Source organism: Anomalospiza imberbis, chromosome 3 (genome assembly GCF_031753505.1).
Source record: "Anomalospiza imberbis isolate Cuckoo-Finch-1a 21T00152 chromosome 3, ASM3175350v1, whole genome shotgun sequence".
Taxonomy (NCBI): domain Eukaryota; kingdom Metazoa; phylum Chordata; class Aves; order Passeriformes; family Viduidae; genus Anomalospiza; species Anomalospiza imberbis.
In genome coordinates, this window is record NC_089683.1 from 30827816 (window position 1) to 30849209 (window position 21394).

A 21394-nucleotide genomic window follows, 5' to 3' on the forward strand; every position below is an offset into this window, starting at 1 on the left:
TTTGAGTGTTTTGCTCTGAAATTTTTGTGTATTATTCAGTGTTTGAAAATATTTAGTAGCCAATCTTAGCTGATACTTAATGTTATTCAGGTTAGGCTTAGACCTTTCACTGTGAAGCTCTGAGGACTGTGTGCTGCTTGTAGATGTGTAACCATCATGGGGAGCAGGATCCCAAGTTGGGCTTGGGATATTCAGATGCTCAAGGTGGATTGTCAGACACAAATGGAAGTGATAAGTTTCCTGATGTTTAAGTGCTGGTTATCTGTAACAGGCATTTTTCTTATTTGCTGTTTCTAGGAATTTGTCATGATTGTTGTCTTTGGTTTGGAATTTATTATTCGTATCTGGTCCGCTGGGTGCTGTTGTCGATACCGAGGATGGCAAGGAAGACTGCGCTTTGCAAGGAAACCATTCTGTGTAATAGGTGAGTGTCTCAGCTCTAGCTTATTTTGAGATGAACATCTTCCCTCTCCTGTTTTGTTTCTGAATGAAAACTATTGGAATCAGACTATTTACAGCAACCAGCTGTAAGTCCAGAATTGCTGTGTCAATTCTCATCTGCCCAGGGTTTCTTTAGATATAAATAATGGCATCCCTAAAAACCATCCAGTCCATGTTTCTTATGTTCTCCAGAAGATATTTTCCTATGAATCTCATACAGCTGGCCAATATATTAGACAAATGAGGGGTTGAGAGCTGATCTCATTGAAAATCAGAGATGTATGCTTTGAACAGACACACTACATCTTGTACATACATGCACAGACATCACACACGTGTGCATATCATGTTCTTCTTATTTAACCGCTGTGATCAGACACTGAAAGAAGTTTGAAAACCTCCCTAGAGACATCTTCTGACAACATTGCTGCCTCCTGTCTTGCTGTTCTCTGCATGACAGTCCACATACCTGTTCTGCAGTGACACTAGCATAGGATACAGTATTTTCTTCATTATTTCTTTTACATTTATTTCAAGACGCTATTCCTTCCCTTCTTTGCTGTAGAATTTGTGTGTTACAATGGTGAATAGACTCACAACCAGTCAAAACTCTATTTTGAAAAGGGGAAAGGAAAGGAAGAACAAGTTTCCTAATAAAGGCAGAAATCAAAGACTGAACTCATCTGATAATTCCTTATTTTTCTAATGGTTTGGAGAAAATTATTTTTATAGATCATCTGGGAAACTTCAGGATATCAATATCCCAACTTCCCTCTCAACTTCCTTCCTCTCTCCAGCCTTTAATTTCATCTGCCTATATCTTAATACAACTTATGGATCAACTGGGGCAGGAAATATGTTCTTCCCTACATCTCTACAGCAGCTAGTACATAGAGTCACGTGCCTACAGCCATGAAACACATGGGTTTCAGTGTAAGCAGTAGATGAATGCCATCCTGGTCTAAACAGGAGTTGCACAGTGTTCCTTGGCATGGCAGGCCAGTATACTGGTTAGGGCTGATGTATAGAGCACGTTCTTTTCCTTCCACCTCATTCCCTGGTAAATCCACACTTTGTCCCACTAAGCCACTCTTGCAATGGAGAAAGTTGCATGAGCAGCTAGGAAGCCTCCCCAGATTGTCACCCCTTCAGAAAGAAACACCCCATTTGTGCTATTTTATGAAACTGTGGGAGAGGGGCAAGTATCAGGACAGGCATTTGGTTTTTTTGGGCAGCAGGGGAGGTGGGTAGGTACCTTTCCAAGTCACACACTTGCCCCAAGATTTCCATGCCAAGCAGAAAGTGGAAATCACAGAACATGGCTATCCTTCTTAACCAGACTTGCCATTATTCCAAGATTTTATGGTGCAACTTGAAATTTAGCAGTAGTCAGGTTTTGTCAGGGCACAATCATAAGAAAGCACCACTGTTAATTTAGTAAAATTAACTTACTACAGCACTTTAGAACTTACTAAAAAAACCTTTGAAGATTTTGAAGTTACTAGAACCATTTGACTTCTTAGAGGGTTTGTTTTGCTACTCTTCTAAATGCATTTGTATAGAAACACTAGCAGTTTGTTTGATTCTGCTTTTGTCTCTCCTCCCTTTCCTGTCTCCACTCAACTGGCAAGTTTTATACCTGTGATTAACTTCACTCTGAGTTGCTAATTCTCAGCAAAACTGAATGCAGGAGTTCTTCCTTGTACAAAATTCTGCATATTTAAAAGATTTTGATGTGGTGTTTAGGGACATAGTTCAGGGGTGGACTTACCAGTGCTGGGTTTGCAGTTAAACTCAGTCACCTTAAAGGTCCTTTCCCACCTAAATAATTCTATGATTCAGAGGGGGACTGTAGAGATTTCTATGCTTTCCTTAAAACTTATATCTACCCTCTTACTGTTGGTGAAATAGTTCAAGCAGGTCTTCTGGCACAGATCACCCTGGGGGGATGGGTTTACTTCTCTTGATTATGGTATTTCCTCCTTTCTCTGAAATTCACCTGCTCTTCTTATTTCATCTATTTTTATGTAAGCAGTCTCTGGTCTTAAAAGCATCTTTTCTGTCCCACTTGGAACTCTATCACTTGCAAGCAGAATTAATTAGTAGACAACAGTCTATTGCTTGTGAATGTCTTCCTATGCTGGTGCACTGGATGGAAAGGAAACTTTGTTATGCAGCTTCTGGAAACTAAACCAATAGCTTGAAATTCTTGTCATTGACTGTTCTGCATGTCTCTTCTTCTACTGATTGACTTCAATCTGTTTCTGGACTTCAGCGTCCCAGAAGGGAGTTTCTGATGTTCTGATGTTCAGCATCTTTCCAGATTTGAACTTTTGAGGAAAAACCAAGTCATCTTGCATCACTTCCTACATTAAGTAGTTATTTGCCTGACACCTGGCTTTGCAGTCATGGCAAAGTGTGAGGCAGCAGCAAAGGTCAGGTGGCTGTATTAGCCAGAGCCCAGTCAATAGATGATTGTCTCCCTTTACTCATCACTCATTAGACCACATCCAAGATACTGCACCCTATTTCCCACCTCCAACACCATACCTGAAAGACCTTAAAAAAATGGAGTGAGTTCAGTGTAGCCATAAGGCTGATCAGTGCTGGAGCAGTTGCCCTGTGAGGAGAGGCTGAGGAACCTGTACATGTTCATCCTGGACAAAACAGGGCTTCAGCGGGAACTCAGTGAAATCGGTGCTAAGGAGATTCAGTGCTTAAGAGAAATTCCACGGCCAGTTTGGGCCGATTACTTTTAATTATTTACTTAGTCGTCCATTCAATTATTCTTTCCGTTTATTGTTACAGTGGAACAATAATATTTTAGAAGACTTAGTCTGTTTACTATTAATTAAACATGCTATATATCTCTGGCAGATCTTTTCCCTGATTATTATTTTTGTGATTAAACACAAGTCAAATAGGGCAGTGGCCTAAGGGCTAGAAATAACAAATTTGAAGATTGCCCCTAAGGTAGCATTTAGACAGCCTTTATTTTTTCCATTAATAACCTAATCAGAGAAGTTTTATTCATAGCCAAAGCTCTATGTTTATGTTAGTGGGTCTACAATGTCACTACTCTGACAAATTAATTCATCAAGCATCACTGTGTGCCAGCAGGTTAGTAATTACATCTATCAAGTTATTTGAAATTTTGTACCCTTATTTATTTCTTTAAAAATGGGAACAACAGTGTAGTATTAAAACTTGCTTTGTATTTTGTCCCATGTTACCTGACATCCCTCATTTTCTCTGTGTATATGAGCTTGTGTACATAACATAAAGGGCATAGCAACACATCCTTACAGGCACGTAAGGTACTTAAATATGTATGTACCCCTGCAAATCTTCAATGTCACAGGTATATCACTCTGAAGCTTGGCTGTTAGCACTGCAGAACAGTGTTGCTGAGTTGTATTGCTCAGAAGAGCAGCAAACCAAGCAATGCATATTCTAACTGCTCTCTGGAGCTTCTGGAGATCAGGGGTGCTGACAAACCAGGAAGAACTTGATTCCTGCGCCTTAGCTCACTGAAGATCCTGAAAAGAAAAGAGGACAAGTCTAACTGGGAAGATATATGGCATCCACTCCCTGTAAAGCCTTTTGGGGACACTGAAATAAATGAAAAGTCCATTTTCCTTCCTCTGGCAATGGGCTCCCAGATGGTGGTATGTTACCTGACAAAATTAAACTTCTGGCCACTCTCCTATGTGTATCAGAAGATTTACCATAACAGTGAGATCTCAGTCTGTGAGGGCAGCTTCCACTTGGGGCACTGTAAAAATATTTAGGAATAATAAACAACGAACTCTTGGTCAGAAGAGTAAGATCCTGCTGGCCTCACCTGCATGTCTGAAGTCCACTGAGCTTTCAGAGGAATTTCTTTCACTCCACTGACTCTGTAAGAGACCTTGGAACTCCTGTGTGAGAAAGCCCAACAAGAGCAAGGGAATTTTTAACATAGAATCATAGAATACCCTGACTTGGCCCACAGGGATCATCAAAGTCCAATGTCACTAGAGGACACAAGGAAAAACAACGCACCACAGCTACGGTCATGATGAAGAGACTAACTTTATTTCTTCTGACTCTAACATTTATAGTTTTCCAAAGGTGCCAGTGGATTGGAGGGTGAACGTGCCACCACTCCAACAACACTGGACAAACTACCAGTCCATCAAATTTCTCCACCTCTATGAAGGAATGCAAAACAACAGGTTATTTACAGGAAGTTGTGGGAGAAAGTTTCTACAAGAATGTAAACTCAGAAGGCTTTAGAAAATCTTAAAAAATCAGGGCGACAGTCCGACTCTTGGCCCTCCACAACACCACCCCAAAGAGTCACACCCTGTGCCTTAGAGCATTGTGCAAACACTTCTTGAACTCTGTTGGGCTTGGAGCTGTGACCACTGCCCTGGGGAGCCTGTTCCAGGGCCCAGCCACCCTCTGAGTGAAGAAACTTTTCCTGATATCCACCCTAAACCTCCCCTGACACAGCTTCAGCCCATTCCCTTGGGTCCTGTCACTGGTCACCAGAGGGAAGAGATCAGTGTCTGCCCCCTCCCCTCTTGAGGAAGTTGTAACTGCAGTGAGGTCTCCCCTCAGTCTCCTCCAGGCTGAACAGACCCAGTGCCCTCAGCTGCTCCTCACACAGCTTCCCCTCAAGTCCCTTCACCATCTTTGTTGCCCTCCTTTGGACACTCTCTAATAGTTTAATGTCTTCTTACATTGTGGCGCCCAAAACTGCCCCCAGCACTCGAGGTGAGGCTGCCTCAGTGCAGAGCGGAGCAGGACAATGCCCTCCCTTGCCCGGCTGGTGATGCTGAGCCTGATGGCCCCCAGGACAGGGTTGGCTCTTCTGGCTTCTCGGGCAAATTGCTAACACTAATGTCTAAACTTTATTCAATTTAAAGTTGGGGGTGGAAACTCCTATTACAGAAATTTGTCACTTTAAATTTGAGCCTACTTCTAGCAATATTACATTTCTCCAGGGCAACTGCACTTCCTGGTGGTCCAGGCGAGTGAAAGCTTTCATATATTTCAGTTAGTCCATTAGCAGTTTCACCACAGCTGCTTCTGTTTTACCTCTAGTCAAGCTACAGCATGATGTAAATGTCAAAAGTTCAAATTTTGTTGAGGCTGCAGAATGAGCAAATTCCCAACAGGAAGCTTAAGTCCATTATCTGTAATCAGGCCCTTGAACTTCATAGCTGGCAAACCTTGTTTCTGAGCATTAAGTGACAGCAGTGACTGTTGCTTATTACTGGATCTATTTTTCATTAATTAGAGTGGTAATGAACCATCATGTGACACTTTTGTCAAACCTTTATAAACAAATCCATATCTAGTGTGTTACAAGATCTTCTGGAGGTTTAATTTTAATTATTTCAATATATTTGTGTAATGGCACATTATGTGTCTGTCACCTTGGTATTTAAACACATTGTATAGTTTAAATACAGACAGATGGCAAATCTGCTGCTCATGATAAACAATATAAACAGCCCCTTTCCAGTGTAATTTGAACTCTAAATAACCCAGAGATGGTCTGTAATTAAGTATATCCTTGACCAAGAAGACATATCTCACATCACATCTCATTATAAATCCCAGAAAAAAAAGGTTACAGCAAATTTCACTTCTGGGGACCTTCTGCCAGCCAAACTTTAACTCATCTCAGACACACTTTGCCCACTTCACTCCAGAAAATACTCTGATAATAATAGCAGTAGTAGTAGTAACAATAGTAGTAGTAGTAGTAGTATTTAGATTTCAAATCCAAATTTCCTCAGATAATTTCAGCAGCCATAATTCTGTGCCATGAACAGAGATGCTCTTTAGGCTAGATTGCTCCCAAATTATGTAGGTTTTTAAAATGAATATTTAGTAGCATATCTTCATGTTTGACAGTTATGGCAATGCAGTTTTTAGAAACATATAGGAAAAAGAATGTCTGTTTAATATCATCTATGGGCTTTATCCTTTCACACTTACTTTTGCTGACTACTACCCTTGCTGCTGGGTAAGGTAACATTTGCTGCGATTAAAGGCATCAGGCTCTGATCCCCTCTTTCTAGAAGTTGTATGTCTGCCATTCAAAGGAAATCTAGTTTGGTACAATGCAGTTCACACTGGAGTTTCTTTCTGGTACGAGCTAGAGAATTCAGCAGCCTGGGTTTGTTCATGCTGTGGTTTTTTGACCTTACACTAGTGTCACTGTTGTGTTTGAGATATAGAGCAGATAAGCCCCTACCATGAACTGGACAACCTGAACTGGGCAACTGGGACATGAAGACTAAAGAGACAGGGTTGTGATAGAAAGGCTGTTAAAAGACAAGGACATTTTATTAAAAAGAATTTATTTGTAATAATAGAATTCCTGCATTAGAAGGCTATAAAAGATATTTTCTTAAGCATGAAGTCATTATCTATTTTGATCAAGACTAATACAACTCAGTATCTGCACTGAAATGTTTAACAATTGCTAATTCAGTTCTCTTTTGTTAGGAAAGTGTCCTAAAGTGAAATATCACAGTCATGTTATTTAGAAATAATGAGGCTCTTGACCATTCTCACCCAGATCATGTATATGACTTAAGCAGTCTCTCAAATTATTATTTGTCTCTCATATTTGAATCTCAGAAAATACACTGTAGTATTATCATAAGGATAATGATAAGGATAATGGTAATGTTAAAGATAAGGATGATGATGATAATAATAATAATATGATATTAAATGCTATCTATTATAAAATATTATGTAATATAAAAGTGTATCATAGCAATTCCAGTGCTGTTTATGAGCATGGAAATGTATGATAAGGAGGGAAGCAACTGACAGACCAAGAAGCAGTCAACCTTTTCTGATAAAAGTCTGTATATTCAATTTTGCTCACATTTTTTAGGGACTGGCTTTGAACTTCTTGCTACTAGTGATACCCAGAATATGAAGTTGCTTAGACAAATACCTTTATTTTCATAATCTGCCTTTATTTGATTTGATGTTCATATCCTGACTTACTATGCTGAATTCCCATCATATCCATGGACAAGATAGTTTCTCAGATACCATAAGTATGTGTAAGTTTGCCAATTCAAAATTAAGTAGTTATTAGTATAAACACTGGAGTGAAAGTTAGAGGTAGACAGGGTTGTGCCAAATCCACTTATCTGCCTACTTGAGTGTACGGAGTCTCAAAAGTAGTAAAATGGTTTCTTTTTCAAATTTTGTCACTCTCAGCATCTAAAAAAAATATATTTTTTAATGACGTGAACAAAATATGAGAGCATAACTGATGTGCAATAAAATCCTCATCTTTCTTCACTTCTTTCCAGATGTTGTACTGCAGATCAGCTGCTTCAATGTGTGGCATTCTGTGTAACTCTCATTTCAGATCATGGTCAGCTCTTGCCTGTAGCTTCTGTCTGAGAAGAATTGCTTCTTTGGACAAGTTCTTCTTGATACTTTAGGAATATTTTTATATTGGTCCAAAACAATCCTATTAGACTAGGTGTTCACTATTTAGGATTTTGCAACTGCCCATTACGTAAATTCATTACATGAATTACATGTGAGAGGCACTCATGTAGCCTCTCACAGGACTGTGAATGTAAAGCAGCAATGCTTTACTTCAAAAGACACTTTCAGTGTATTTCCTATATTACTAATATGCCCATAATTATTCAGGAGTGCTTTGTCAGCATGTTACCATAAATTTGAATGCTCATACTTTAGTGTGAGACATTAGATAACTGTCAATCTGATTGTTTGAGCCATGATTAACTCTCTCACAAGTATCAGTCAATCAAATCCTGCTTTCTTTCATGGTGTCCAAGCCTCAACCTTGTCAGTGCAAATGAAAACACTAGAAGAGGTCTAAGTGGAATAATTGCATTGGCATTTACTGCAGGAATCTTTCCAGAGTTATTTGAAAGCAACTATGGGAAACATGTTGAGAAATTATAAAGAGAAAAGGAAAAGGAAAATGAAAAGGAAAAGGGAAAAGGAAAAGGAAAAGGAAAAGGAAAAGGAAAAGGAAAAGGAAAAGGAAAATGAAGAAAAGGAAAAGGAAAAGGAAAAGGAAAAGGGAAAAGGAAAAGGAAAAGGAAAAGGAAAAGGAAAAGGAAAAGGAAAAGGAAGAAAAGGAAAAGGAAAATGAAAAGGAAAAAAAGGAAAAGGAAAGAATATTTCAATTGGAAGAGAGCTACAGTGATCATCTAGTCCAATTACCTAGCCAGTTAAAGGCTGACCAAAAGTCTTAAGCATGTTATTAAGGCTCTTATACAAAAGCCTCTTAAATACTGATATTCAAGGGGAATTGATCACTTCTGTAGGAAGCCTCTTGCCATGTTTGACAATCCACTCTGTAAATAAATACCTCCTAATGTTCAGTCTCTAGACATCTCTAGGTATTGTATTGTGGAAAATTACCTCATTCATGATTACCTGTATTAAGTCCACTTTCACCAATTATTTTGCACAGATAACATTTCTTTTTTCATTCACCCTGCAGCATATGAGCAGGCCACATGCTGCTATTTCATATTTCCATTTCTTTTCTTCTTTTAGTTCATAATTATCTCTCTCATAACTGCTGAATGTTGTGATTTTATTGCTGTCTTTGCTGAAGACTAATTTATTTCTCTTCAGGTCACCCCTGTGTGAGTGATGTCTCCAGGAAAAGGGTTGTTGGTGCAGTTGGCTAAGAACGGTAGTTTCATTGTGCTTGACTGTATTGTTGTTTAGAAACACAGACTTTTTCAGTTGCTTTAGAGGTAGTGTTTATATCTTCACATGCAGTCCTCTGGCATCTACACAGCTTTAATTTGTTAACTGTCAATGCTGACAGTTTTAAACATAAGCTTTGCCCACTGACACACTCAATATAATCAAATTGATTGCCAGATGTCTTCATCCAGCCTTGCCACTAGCTTGTTAGAGATCACAAAGCTTGAAAAAATGCAGCTTCCTTAGATGTTTCCATTCTTTGACATCCCTTCAGAGAACTGCATGTTGCCACCAGCACTGCTGAAGTGACTGATGGGCACAATAGTCCAATGGGAGTTGCAGGAAATCTCTGTTTTTATGATCACACCTCAAATGGTTACATTCCAACTGCTACATTAGGAAAATGCTTGTGTATAAGAGAGAAAAATACAGGTTTTGTGTCCTCCTTTTTATGCCTGCTATATTAAACACAGCAGTTAGGAAGGATTTGACAATGTAACAATATTGTTACACTGTGTAACAGAGTTACAGCATTTGTATCTCAAGTGTAATAGGGCTAAGTCGAAATATTTGCATATTTCTAGGTGGCAATTTGGGCATGTCCTGCACATTTTATTTTCCTCCCATCCCTAGCACTTAAGCACCAGGTGCCCATAATCTGTTGTTTCCCACTGAAGAAAAATTACATTTTTAATCTTTAAGCCTGTGCTTATAGCTCTAGAAATTGAACTTTGTCCTTTTGTGATATTTGATATTGCTGTCAATAACAGATCCAAGGAAGGTGATAATCAGATGCATTTTACATCAACCTATGGAAGCTCCTAAATGGTGTAAAGGAAGTCACTCGCTTTCACCCTTGCGTTGTGCAGTACTGGTACCCCAATGCATGTATGTGACCATCTGGGCAGCAGCCACAGCAAAGGCAGAGCTCTTTCAGTCCTGGTGCTCCCCTTTGCCAGACCAGTCTATTCATGCCACCCTCACAGTGGAGACTGTTTCATTTCGGATGAAAATGTCACAAGGCAGAGTGGAGAGGTTTTCACACAGAATGACATAATCTACTGTATCTAAAATCTCATTTCCTGATTGCCCCTGTTGGGTTTGGGAGAGTGATACCAGATTATGGGGCTTTTCCTTTCTGACAACCACTGAACAGATCTTCTATTTCTTTCTCCATATCCCCTACACTAGGAAGTCTCAAGTGCGGCTGTGTACGATGTCCCATACTAGTGTTCTCCAAATTACATAAACCTTCTTGCTGGCACAGTACTCCCTCTTAGGCTACTCAGTCACAAATTGCAGGTGGGATGGCAGCTGAGGGTAAAGAGTGGCTGGAGATGTCTGGCTCTGTATGCAATCTGAATAAACTCTATTTACAGAAACAAAGGAGTCCCGAGAGGCACTCACCAATTGTGCAGACATCCAAAATAGCTGTATAGGTTAGAAATGCAAGTTCTGCTTTTAAGCAGCAGGTAAAGGTTTCTGCCTCTGAAGGGAGGCTCAGTAAACTGAATGTAGGAACTCTTGCAGCCAACACTGGGGGACCCATGCTGCTGCCTTCAACATCTGTTAGATAACAGCTAGATACTGGATACCTTCTGTATCCCCACCACTCTGTGAATCTGAGAGCAGATTTTTAATGCTGTCTTTCCTCTCCACCTACAAACAGGCTTTTCCTCCCATCAGAGACAGGTTTGTCTCTCCCTGCTCATTTCAGGATCTTTACTTGTCAGTTTCCACCCATCCATTCTCACCTACACACCATGGATTTTTCTGTTCCCACATTGTTTTGGCCTTTCCACTTCCATGCCACTGTATCAGCTTCACTGTATCCACAATCTGGCAATGTGTTAGATTAACATTTCCAGACCCCCTGCCCACCTGCCCCTGCCTAAGGTTTTAGAGTATGATGAAAGGGCCATGAAAGTGCACGTTCCTGCCTGTAGAATCCTCCCCTTGTGGCTGCAAGGATCCAGTGTAGACATAGCAATGCTTCCCTGTGGGGCTGTATCACGAGGAGTCCTGACCGGTGTCTTTCCACTTGCTGACTAGTGCCAGAGACCCCTAATGATGGTGTTAATACCTATAGCTCAAAATAGCCAATCACACATGGAGTAATCAGTGGCTGAGTCACTCAAGAATTTGGATCCCCTGAAAAATCTAATTCCAGCAATTCAGGGGAAAACATCCAAACTTGTCTTTAATTTTCCCTGGCTATTCCTTTAGACCTCAGAGCAATGAACTTTACAATTACAATTACACTTTTAAGTCAATTACAATTACATTTCAATCTTGTATTTTTTTAATCAAATTTAAATTTTCTTTTGATCTCACTATTATAAGAAAGAGTAAATAGGAGGCATCCAACAGACCTTCTTATCTTCCAGTAGTTTGCATGCCTCTATCTCATATTTGTCTTCTGACTAACCACTCCTAAATTATTCAGCCCTTTCTCCATACACTAGTCTTGCCATGCTGTAGCTATTTTGTTTTTTTTTTTTCTTAACGATTACTTTGTGGTTTGCTTACAGCCTGATGTAATGAGCATCTTTACTCCTCAGGGGCATGTGTCTGGCTATCCATCTTGTTGCCTTTCCCTCCAGAAACCTTCAGATGTTTTTCTCTCCACTGCAATAGCCTTTTACACTAAGGTCTATTGTCATCCAGCAACATACAGACATAGTAAAGTGACTAACAAACCTTGTTTTCCAGTGCTTTCAAGGCACAAAACTGTTTCTGGACAGAATAAGTGAAGATTTATGGGAAGAATCTGCACGTGTTACTTGCAGTTTGCTTCTTTAGCTGAACAAAAGTCAGGTTGGTGAACATTAGGTCAAAGACACAGCTTTAAATGTTTCTGTCAGCCCGTCTTAAAGCCAAATAAAACTTGCATTTAATAAATACTGCTTTATTCCTTCTGACAGGTACATATTAATTATGTTAAAGACCAATTATTGGAAAAGGTTAATTAAGTATAAATCCATGAAAGGCTTGCAATTTAACTTAATCTTAGTTTGCAGGAGGCCCTTAGATTTTTAAGATTTACTGAGCCAGCTGTTAATAACATGAAGATGTCTGCTGAGGTCTTATTCAGTCCACAGAAAGACTGTGTACTCAACAGGGCCATGAACAATCATTATGAACAGTACAAAGACAGGTGAAATGTTCCCATGAATGCTATTATTCTTACCCGGACTAAATAAAATATGGCAACCACAGCTACAGTTTAAAATTCAGTATTTGTTGAGCTACTGTGGTTCTCAGGCCATAGAAAAATATTTTGGCTGTCTACAGCAAAAAGTAAAATGACATTACTTAGATGTATTTGCCATCATGGTCTAACAATATGCTACTTTTACACAGGAACAAGGTACATATACTTTTAATAAACTATAATACTATATATATATATATTATATATATTATATATATATATTATATATTATATATATATAATACTACTATATACACAGTAGTGAGTAGCATTGGTTGATCCATTATTAGGCATGGAATTAGGATTTTATTATAAAATTTTAAAAAATGACAAAAGAAAAATCTTATTCATCTTTATTTGCTCACAATTTAAAAAGGGAATATTTAGTTTTCACATCTAAAAAATATCCAGTATTGCCTTATTAAAAATATTCCTTTTCTTTCTGGTTCAGAAATTGTTTGGAGTACCAAGTTAACTTTTGCTGTATTTGATTAGCTTTCCTAAGAATTGTCTTTGACTTGTTTCCAGTTCTCTCTTTGCCAGAAAAGATATCTTTACATATTGATGAGCTGTTTTTCTAAGTAGACCCACTTCAGTTATATAAAAGTAAGATTTATTCCAGAAAGAGGTTGTCTGTATTTCCAGGAGGTTACTTTCATTTCATATTAGAATAGTTTGCTTACTCAGATTATTCCAGTATATTGCAAATAATAACAATAAAGGGAAAAAAGGGTCTGGGGTGGTTCATCTATTTGATTTCTTCACTGGGGTATTGCTTAGGTGATGATAAGAAAAATCCAAGTTTCTATGCACAGATCAGTTTTAGTGGATTCCTTAAAATGGAAGGCAGAGACTAATGTAGCCATTTTCCACTGTTAGAAAAAAAAAATCAGTAGAGAGAAAGTTTAAACCTCTGGATTTTTTTTTTAATTCCACTTCAGTGCCTAGACAGTATTACTAATTTTTGTAGAACTTCTTTCTCTTGTATGTGCCACTACAGTGCATTACCATCTTCCTGTTTTTCAATAGCAATAAAAGTCAATTTTCACACTCATCCGTGTTTATCTCTATGATTTATCTTGATATGCAATACCAGCTCACTTTCTTGCTTCTAAAAATACCATGTTGTTTTGCATCTTGCAAAAAGATTAAAAAAAGGAAGCGAAATCACCAACTTGTTTTTCCTGCAATGACAATTAAGATGATTTCCATCCAGATGGTGTTACGTATTTGAAAACACGAAGACCTTTTGGCTGGAGTGACAACAACATCTGCAAAAATCAAACAGCATCATCCATCCCAAGAATTTCCTGAAGATATCCTGCCAATTACTTTTACTAGTAGGTGACGATTAATCGTAACCTGTCTGGCATCTGAGCAGAGATCTGATCCCTGACCAGAAAGAAAAGTTATATTCAGACAGAGCTGAAGGCAAACTTTGCCAGGACCCAAGATCCTGAGCATCATTATTTTTAGAATATGCACAACTCAGATTATCTCATATTGCTTTGGGGGAGTTTTGTTGTTGATAGTGGTGTTTGGGCTTTTATTCTCTGTAAAATTGAGGCCTTGTAGATGTAAGTCTGCTCAGCTTCTTGTGGGAGGCACAGAACTCAACTTCCTGCATCTCCCATATTATGTTAGACATCTTCAAGTGATAGAATTCAATGAGTGCTATTAAATTGCTTTTTGGAGGGGGGGAGTTATAAGCAGAAAATAATGCTTGAGAATATAATTTGAGGGTGAATTCAGGTGACCTCAAAAGTCTGCATGTCTCCAGAGTAGTCTCTAAACAGCCAGTTTTCAGAATTTGGCAATCATGCAAATACTGACTTTTACTTTGCTGATAAATAGTTCTGCTTCTGCCAACGAGATAATTTACTAAACATGATAACACACATCATCTTTCTAAATATGGTAATATTTTTCATCTCTCTGTTTAGAGATATAATTATAGGTAAAGGTGTTGAAAATTCTTAGTTTCTGGGATAAATACTTATGCAAGGTGACTGTAAGTTCAGCCCATATTTGACCAATTTTTTCTGCCACAATTATGTGAAATATCCCACTGATTTTATAGTAAGGGAACATTTACAGAGCAAAGGAACTACCACCTGGTAAAAATATTATATTTGCCTCTTTTCAGTATAACTGTTGCAGCATATTCTATTCATGTTTTGTATTCTTTGCCCTCTTGAACTGGTAGAGGGAAGTAGTAAATCCCTTTTTTCTAGATAACAGAAATTTTCCAGCCAGTTATAACAAAATAACCTTTTCTGCCCTCTGACCTTTCTGAAAAAGTGCTCAAGAAATAGTGATCCAATTCTGTCCCTTGCTGAATACCACTGTATTAGGGTATTCAGAGCCTTAAACTCTTTGAATGTCTTTTTCTTTTCTTCTTTTTTTTCTTTTTTTTTTCCTAGCCCACAGAAACATGAAGTACACCAATACCCAGTATGTTGCTAGGCTGTGCAGAAAGGCTGCTGCTCCAATAATCAAGTTTGTGTAAACAGACCTTTTCTTTTAGGAATCTGAAAAAGAGCAACCTTATTTTCAGGTACTGATGTATGGCCAAAGTCCAGTGTCAGTCATCAGGCTTTATCTTAAACTGCTTTAAATTGCCAATTTATATCAATTTAGGATATGGCCCATTGAATATATACATTTTATCATATTTCTGTAGTATGATGTGCTCAAATACAGTGGTCTGGAATGTGTGTTGTGTTAACTTAGTGCTGTAGCATCTGGTTAAACTTCAAAGTACATTTCTACATTGATTAGATTATACCCTTTGGTCCTGGACAGCCAGCTGTAGAGATTATTGAAGGCAAATTGAAGAGAATTCTGAGAATAAAAATAAGGACTGGAAGGACTAATATCCAAAGAGATATTAGAAAAACTAAAATGCTGGTAATTCCTCCCTACCACCACTACCACCTCTTAGTGACTCAGAATAGAAAGCTGTTAAGTGTTTCTATGTATTGGTTGCTGCAAATGTCAATTAAAACCTATTTAAACTCCTCAGCAAGTGAGAATAATTGCTCACTGTGCTGCCATAGGCATGCATGACCTGTGCCGTGGCAAGCAGAGGGAGTTAATGTCAAAGCTGTCTCATGCCCGTAGTGGAGTCCAATGTCTCTATAACACCACAGAATCATAGTGCTGGGTTTTTTTTCAAAAGTAATTCTGAAACTGAGGATAATGACCTGTCCTGAGAACTATTCAGAAATGACCACTACAAGCTGTGCCTTTTTTCGGGGTCATGGATAATAACTAGCTCAAAATTAGACCTTAGAAGGACAGTCTAAGTGTAGCTTAGATTTGGTGATACAATTGCCCAGTTAATTTCCTTTGTGAGTTAATACAGCTGCAGGCTTGATAAAACAACCTCTTGAGATTTTCTGCTTAATTCTGCAGTTTTTGGGGCAGATATGCCCTACTCACATCCTAGTTTGTTGTCCTTGTTTGAGGACATGTATTCATGTCCTCTCTTTACTGATCTGTAACTGGTGCAGACACAGTAATTGACAGCCATTGACATTTCCTGCCTATTCTTAATAAGAATGTGTGAACTCTGAGCATTTTCTGTGAATTTATAGCAAACACTGTTTTGATGTCCTAGTGATGATCCAAAAATGATTAAATATTATTTGTTTTTCTATTCAGATAAAATCAATGAAAAAAATTGCAAGATTCATTTAACCTGTATTGTCTCAAAGTATCATTTGTATTTAGAAGAAAGGATGTTTCAACATATTAGCATTAAATGCAGGCAGCAGGAAGAGCTCCTATAAACATATTCTTCCTTTGAAGAGTATGAAAAAGAGAAAGATGATGCAGGTTTGTGTATTAGTATGAGCATGTGCATGAGCTTTGAGCAGATGAGAGATTGTCATTGATGACATTTCCCAATAATCATAGAATCACAGAATAGTTTGGGTTGAGAGAAGCAGCATCTAGTTCCTCCCATGGGCAGGGACACCTTCCACTAGACAAGGCTTCTCAAAGCTCCATCCAACATGGTCTTGAACACATCTGGGAAAGGAGCATCCATTCCCAACCCTCTTTCAGTTTAAGGCCATTCCCCCTGGTTGTATCATTACATGCTCTTGTAAAACATCCTCCTGACATTCTTTCTGTAACTTTAGAGATTGTCCTGATGGTACATCAAGGTGTTGGGACGTGGCACAATATCCAAGTATAGCTTTTGTGTTTCCCCCTTTAGCTGGCTACATTCCCATGATACCTATGAATGCTGCAAAATCTCACAACATCCAAGAAGCTCATGCTAGGAAAGTTGCATTGGGGAAGTCATTAAAAGTAAAACAATCCCTTGTGATGATTTATGATGCCTCCTTTTCTACCGTTATTATTCTCTCAGTCACATTAATCTCCCAACTGGCATGAGAAATGCTGATAGTTTAGGAATGCCAACCACACCTCCATCAGTAAGACAAGAAATCCAGAGTTTCTGACCACACTTCAGCAGTCTAAGGTAGCCCAACAGTGGCCTTCCTCTGTGAGGTGGGGAACTTGGACTGCAACATCTTGTATGAATTATGTAAGTTTTGGGTAGTTGCATTACTGGCCTTCAGTTACTTATCTACGTGTTACTGTTTTAGTGACATTGGACAATACATTAATGTAATCTGTTACACACATGAGTTCTGGGGTCATCCTTTTTTTTTTTTTGTATTTTTCATGAAGCGGCCTTGTTGTTAACATGGTGCCTGTCAAATAAAAAATCTTTTGCCAGTTAATATGCACAAAACGTTTATGTAATCTCAGGGGTTTCTTGAGTGGCACTAGGTTAAATGTCTGAAGTGGAAGAATTAATTGTTTGAAAATTCATTTGAAATCAAGTGTTCAAAAGTGACCAGTGTAAAAGCTGCTGAGATGATTTGAAATCTCAGACTAGAGTTAATGAGGGAGATTGTTATCTGTGAGGATAAAAATCTGAGACATATTTCTAAAGGGTGAATAAAATAGTCATCATGGCTGAAGAGAGGCTTAACATTTTGGGAGATCATACATAAGATATGAGCTTAGGAAAAAAATAAACAAAGGGGTAAATATACATCAGAAACCTCTGTCTTTTAGTAAGGCATTATAGAGAAGTTTGGAATTATACTGCCCATTACTCAGTCTCACATCTGAATCTTTTCTGATGCTTTACAGAAAAATTCAGAATGAAAATTGAGAGCCCATTAAATTAATTGAAATATCACTATTTTATTCTACCTGTTTTCCTATTTTTGCCTCTAAAAGATAAAGAGGAAAATAGTGATAGAAGTCTGGGAAAGCCTTCTTAAAATACAGAAATACCACAGGGACTTTAGCTACATTCACATGGAATATAAAAGGAAGTTCAGAATAATATTTTTCTCTCTTGGTTTAAAAGAGGGCAAATGTCACCTAAAGCATATTGTATAAAAGTATGGCACAGAGAAAAATCATAATATATTTAACTTTTCATTTTTTCCAGGGTATGTTTAGATAAGAAAATCAAGTAGTTTTAACATATTCAGAGGTGACTTTAAACAACTGCAAACTTTTCTTAGGATGCTGATTTCATTCCAAGAAGGGTTTATTTTGATTTATCTTACACATGTTCCTAACAAGTTAAACTACACTGAAATTATGTGCCTGCCTGCCTGCCTTCCCTACCTCCTAGGGAAACACAGCCAGGAAGGGCTGTTTTAGGCAATGGACACATTCTTTCCTTCCCTATTTCCAGCTGAGGAGTTAAGGATAGAGTTTTGGTGGGAGTGGAGGATGTGAAGAGTGAAGAAGATGAGAGAGCAAAGTGTGAAAAAACCACCACCAGTCTAGGAAGATTCTCTTCCCTTCAGCTGTTTTTCAAACAGATTCCAGTGCATTTTCTGTTCCCCTTTTTCCTCCACCTTTCTTCCCTTTAGGGAGAACCTCATCCCTGCCCTCCAGACAGAAGAGCATACACAAGTAGATAACTCCTTTGGACCAATGCTTTTAAAATGGAAATGAGAACTATGCTACTGTTGGCTTCTTTGTCTCGCGTGTTCCGAGGGGACCAGAGATGCTCAGTGGGGCAGAAGGCTCCCAGCAGTGCAGGGCAGAGGCTGTGCTCTGCTGACAAGACTGAATTAATTTCAATTTTTTGCAGTGGGGGGGGTCCTTATAAAACTCTGTTTTATAAAAAAAACCCTGTCAGACCTCTGGAATAAGTAGGAATAAGGGCAGGAGCAAGTCAAGGAATTTTTTTTAACATTGTCCTATTAGAAGTGGTGATGGGTGACCAAAACCCCAAGTAAGCATTTTAATAATTTCGGGACCAAATGCATAATTCCCAATATTTTGAGTGACCTTATTATTTTTTAAGTTCTAAGAATGATTTTTAGGGGCATACATTGCTCTTCTAATGATCTCTAACTTGCTGCTAGCCAGTCACCACTAAATAAAAATGGCTGTTCCATTGTTACTCTGCGTGGAGGCACTGGGACAAGTCAAGATCATCCTGCCACCCTGTTAGTCACCAGAGACACTGTTTATTCAGCACAGCCCATATTGCTCAAGACATTCCAACACCTTCTATGTTAGCCTTGGATCCAAATAAGCACAACTAAATATAGAAAGAAGCTTGCTTTAGGTGGGTACATGTATGCTACGTGTCTATGCTGGCAGTATAGTCAATCAGGGTTTAGTTCAGCAGAGTACGAGAGGTGCCTGTCCCCTGTTACACGATATTCCCTTCTCCCCAGTCACTTCTCCTGAAGAGTACAGCTTTTCCAGGTCCAAGAGCATAGCTGCCAGATCTAGGGGATATCTCAGATATCTTAAGGCATCTCAAATGGCACTGGACAAATAAATTTGGGCAGCTGAATTAAGCCTTTCTTGTGCCAAGCCCAGAGTGTGAGGCAGCTGAGCAGCCAGCAGAAGCCTTGCTGAGGATTAGCTGCACCTCTCTCAGCTGACCTGATTACCTTGTGCTGCTTGGGGAATTTAGACACCTGCTTCACATGTAGACACCTAAATTTAAATATCTTCACGTGGAGGTCAATCAAATTCCATCTATTTTTTCTGACCTCCTTTACAATTTGTGATGTCCTTAACTTTTCCTAGTGAGTTTTCCTATTTCTCAATTCTCACCCAGACCTCCTGCATCTAGTTATTGTGAGCTTGAGACTTGTACTGTGCGAAGACACCATGTCCACTTCTGGCTCTTCTTCATCTTTGAACTTGCTGGATTTCGAAGCAAATCCAGCAGTTTTGGTACCCAATTATGTAGTAACCACCTATGATCCACCTATGTAGTAGCCAAAGACATTTTAAGATGTCAGAGCATAAAACAGGCAGAAGGTCAGCCTAGGCCAACACGGGATGTTGAACAGTGACACCAGCCAACAGTGAACAGCCAGGGAGGACTGCACAAGCAGGGCAAAAACACAGTGATATTTCTCTAAAAGAGTTTCTCAGCCCCCAACATCCTGCTACTTGAAGACATCCTGAGCCAGAAGCGGACTTTTGGTATTAATTAGCCCAGGATTAAATCTTCTCCCATAAGACCATCCAGCTGGTTTTATACCTACGTAGATTTCTATCCCCTTCTGAAAAAAGTCTCACAATTTAGCAGGACAATCCTGAAACCAAAGAAACAGATTGTCTGTACCCTTGGAATTGTATTGAATCACTTTCTGGGTCATTCTTGTAGGAGCTATGCCAGGGACAAGATGTGTGTTTCTACCCAATGCAAAAGTAAAGCATATCAACAAGAACCTACTTTCAATTATTCACCAACAAACATGGATTTAGATTATCCTTGCTTAGAAACATACAAACACCACAAAAACCTAAGATTAAAATCAGGTATTTCTTACAGGGGCTCTTTAAGCTTTTAAAGTTTGCCAGGGAATTAATCATGAGGTGAGGAAGAACAGAGCTTGTTCTGTGCTTTTCTGCTCCATGCATAATAGCATGTCTTACCCCAATCCTTGTAAAAGGACATTTTACCTTCTCACAGCATCCATGTGCCATCACTTTCCTGCTTCTCCTCCTCTCCCCTTAAATGCTGTTCTGGCTCTAAGGACAGCTGGCTGATTAGTTTGTGCATACCAAAGTCACTCTCACTGTTTGAATCTGTGACCTGAAGAAACAAATCCTAACACATGCTGAGCTTCAGCTAACTTTCCAGGCTTCCAGCTAAAGGAATGCTTCTGAGTACCCAGTGCTGTATTTCCTCCCTTCCAGGAAAGGGTACCTCAGGGCAGTTGTGTCCAGAAACTACATTTCTCAAACACACAGTGTCTGTTCTCATAGGAAATCAGTACTGTGCTTTTAAGTCCAATTCTACCAGACTCTCAACTCTAGGCCTGACCTATTTTTTTCTTACCTTAGTTTTCTTTTTTGTTTTTGCACAGAAAAGTTGTTATGAAAAAATAGATAAAGAGGGAAAGTTCTAATCCATCTACTGATTTGCACAGTTTGCTACATCACGTTTCAAAGATCCTATATAAGGTTTCTTTAACACCACTCCTTTTATCCATATGCTTTGAAAATTGTGACCCTCACTTTTCACCCTGGAGATTCCCAAGGTAGTTTTTGACACTAGCCCTGATCTCACATCCCTATCGCAAACAGGAATCTCTGTGTATCCACTATAGGAGTCTCTCTTTTGTCCCTCTCATTCAGCTCATCTATATGTATATACTATTTACTGCTACTTGGACATTAATGCTTTCTGTAATGTATTTCTTTCAGACATCATTGTTCTCATCGCTTCAATAGCAGTTGTTTCTGCAAAAACTCAAGGTAACATTTTTGCAACATCAGCACTGAGAAGTCTTCGTTTCCTACAGATCCTTCGCATGGTGCGCATGGACCGAAGAGGAGGCACTTGGAAATTATTAGGTTCTGTAGTTTATGCACATAGCAAGGTATGTAATCCTAGATACTAATTTTGTCTGGTTGATATCTTCACTTGACGTGATGCAACAAGAGACCAAGGAAATAAGCATTTATCAATTTTGAGCAGAA

General features: G+C 38.8%; 1 protein-coding gene across 4 annotated transcripts in view; it reads left to right on the top strand.

The window, feature by feature from the left end:
- KCNQ5 (potassium voltage-gated channel subfamily Q member 5) overlaps window positions 1-21394 on the top strand; it is a 277005-nt gene that overhangs the window by 209513 nt on the left and 46098 nt on the right. For all 4 annotated transcript variants that reach the window (XM_068183827.1, XM_068183828.1, XM_068183829.1 and 1 more), the window contains 2 exons: window positions 298-424; window positions 21119-21294. In XM_068183827.1, coding sequence (XP_068039928.1) covers window positions 298-424; window positions 21119-21294 — 303 coding nt within the window. The remainder of the gene's footprint in view (window positions 1-297; window positions 425-21118; window positions 21295-21394) is intronic.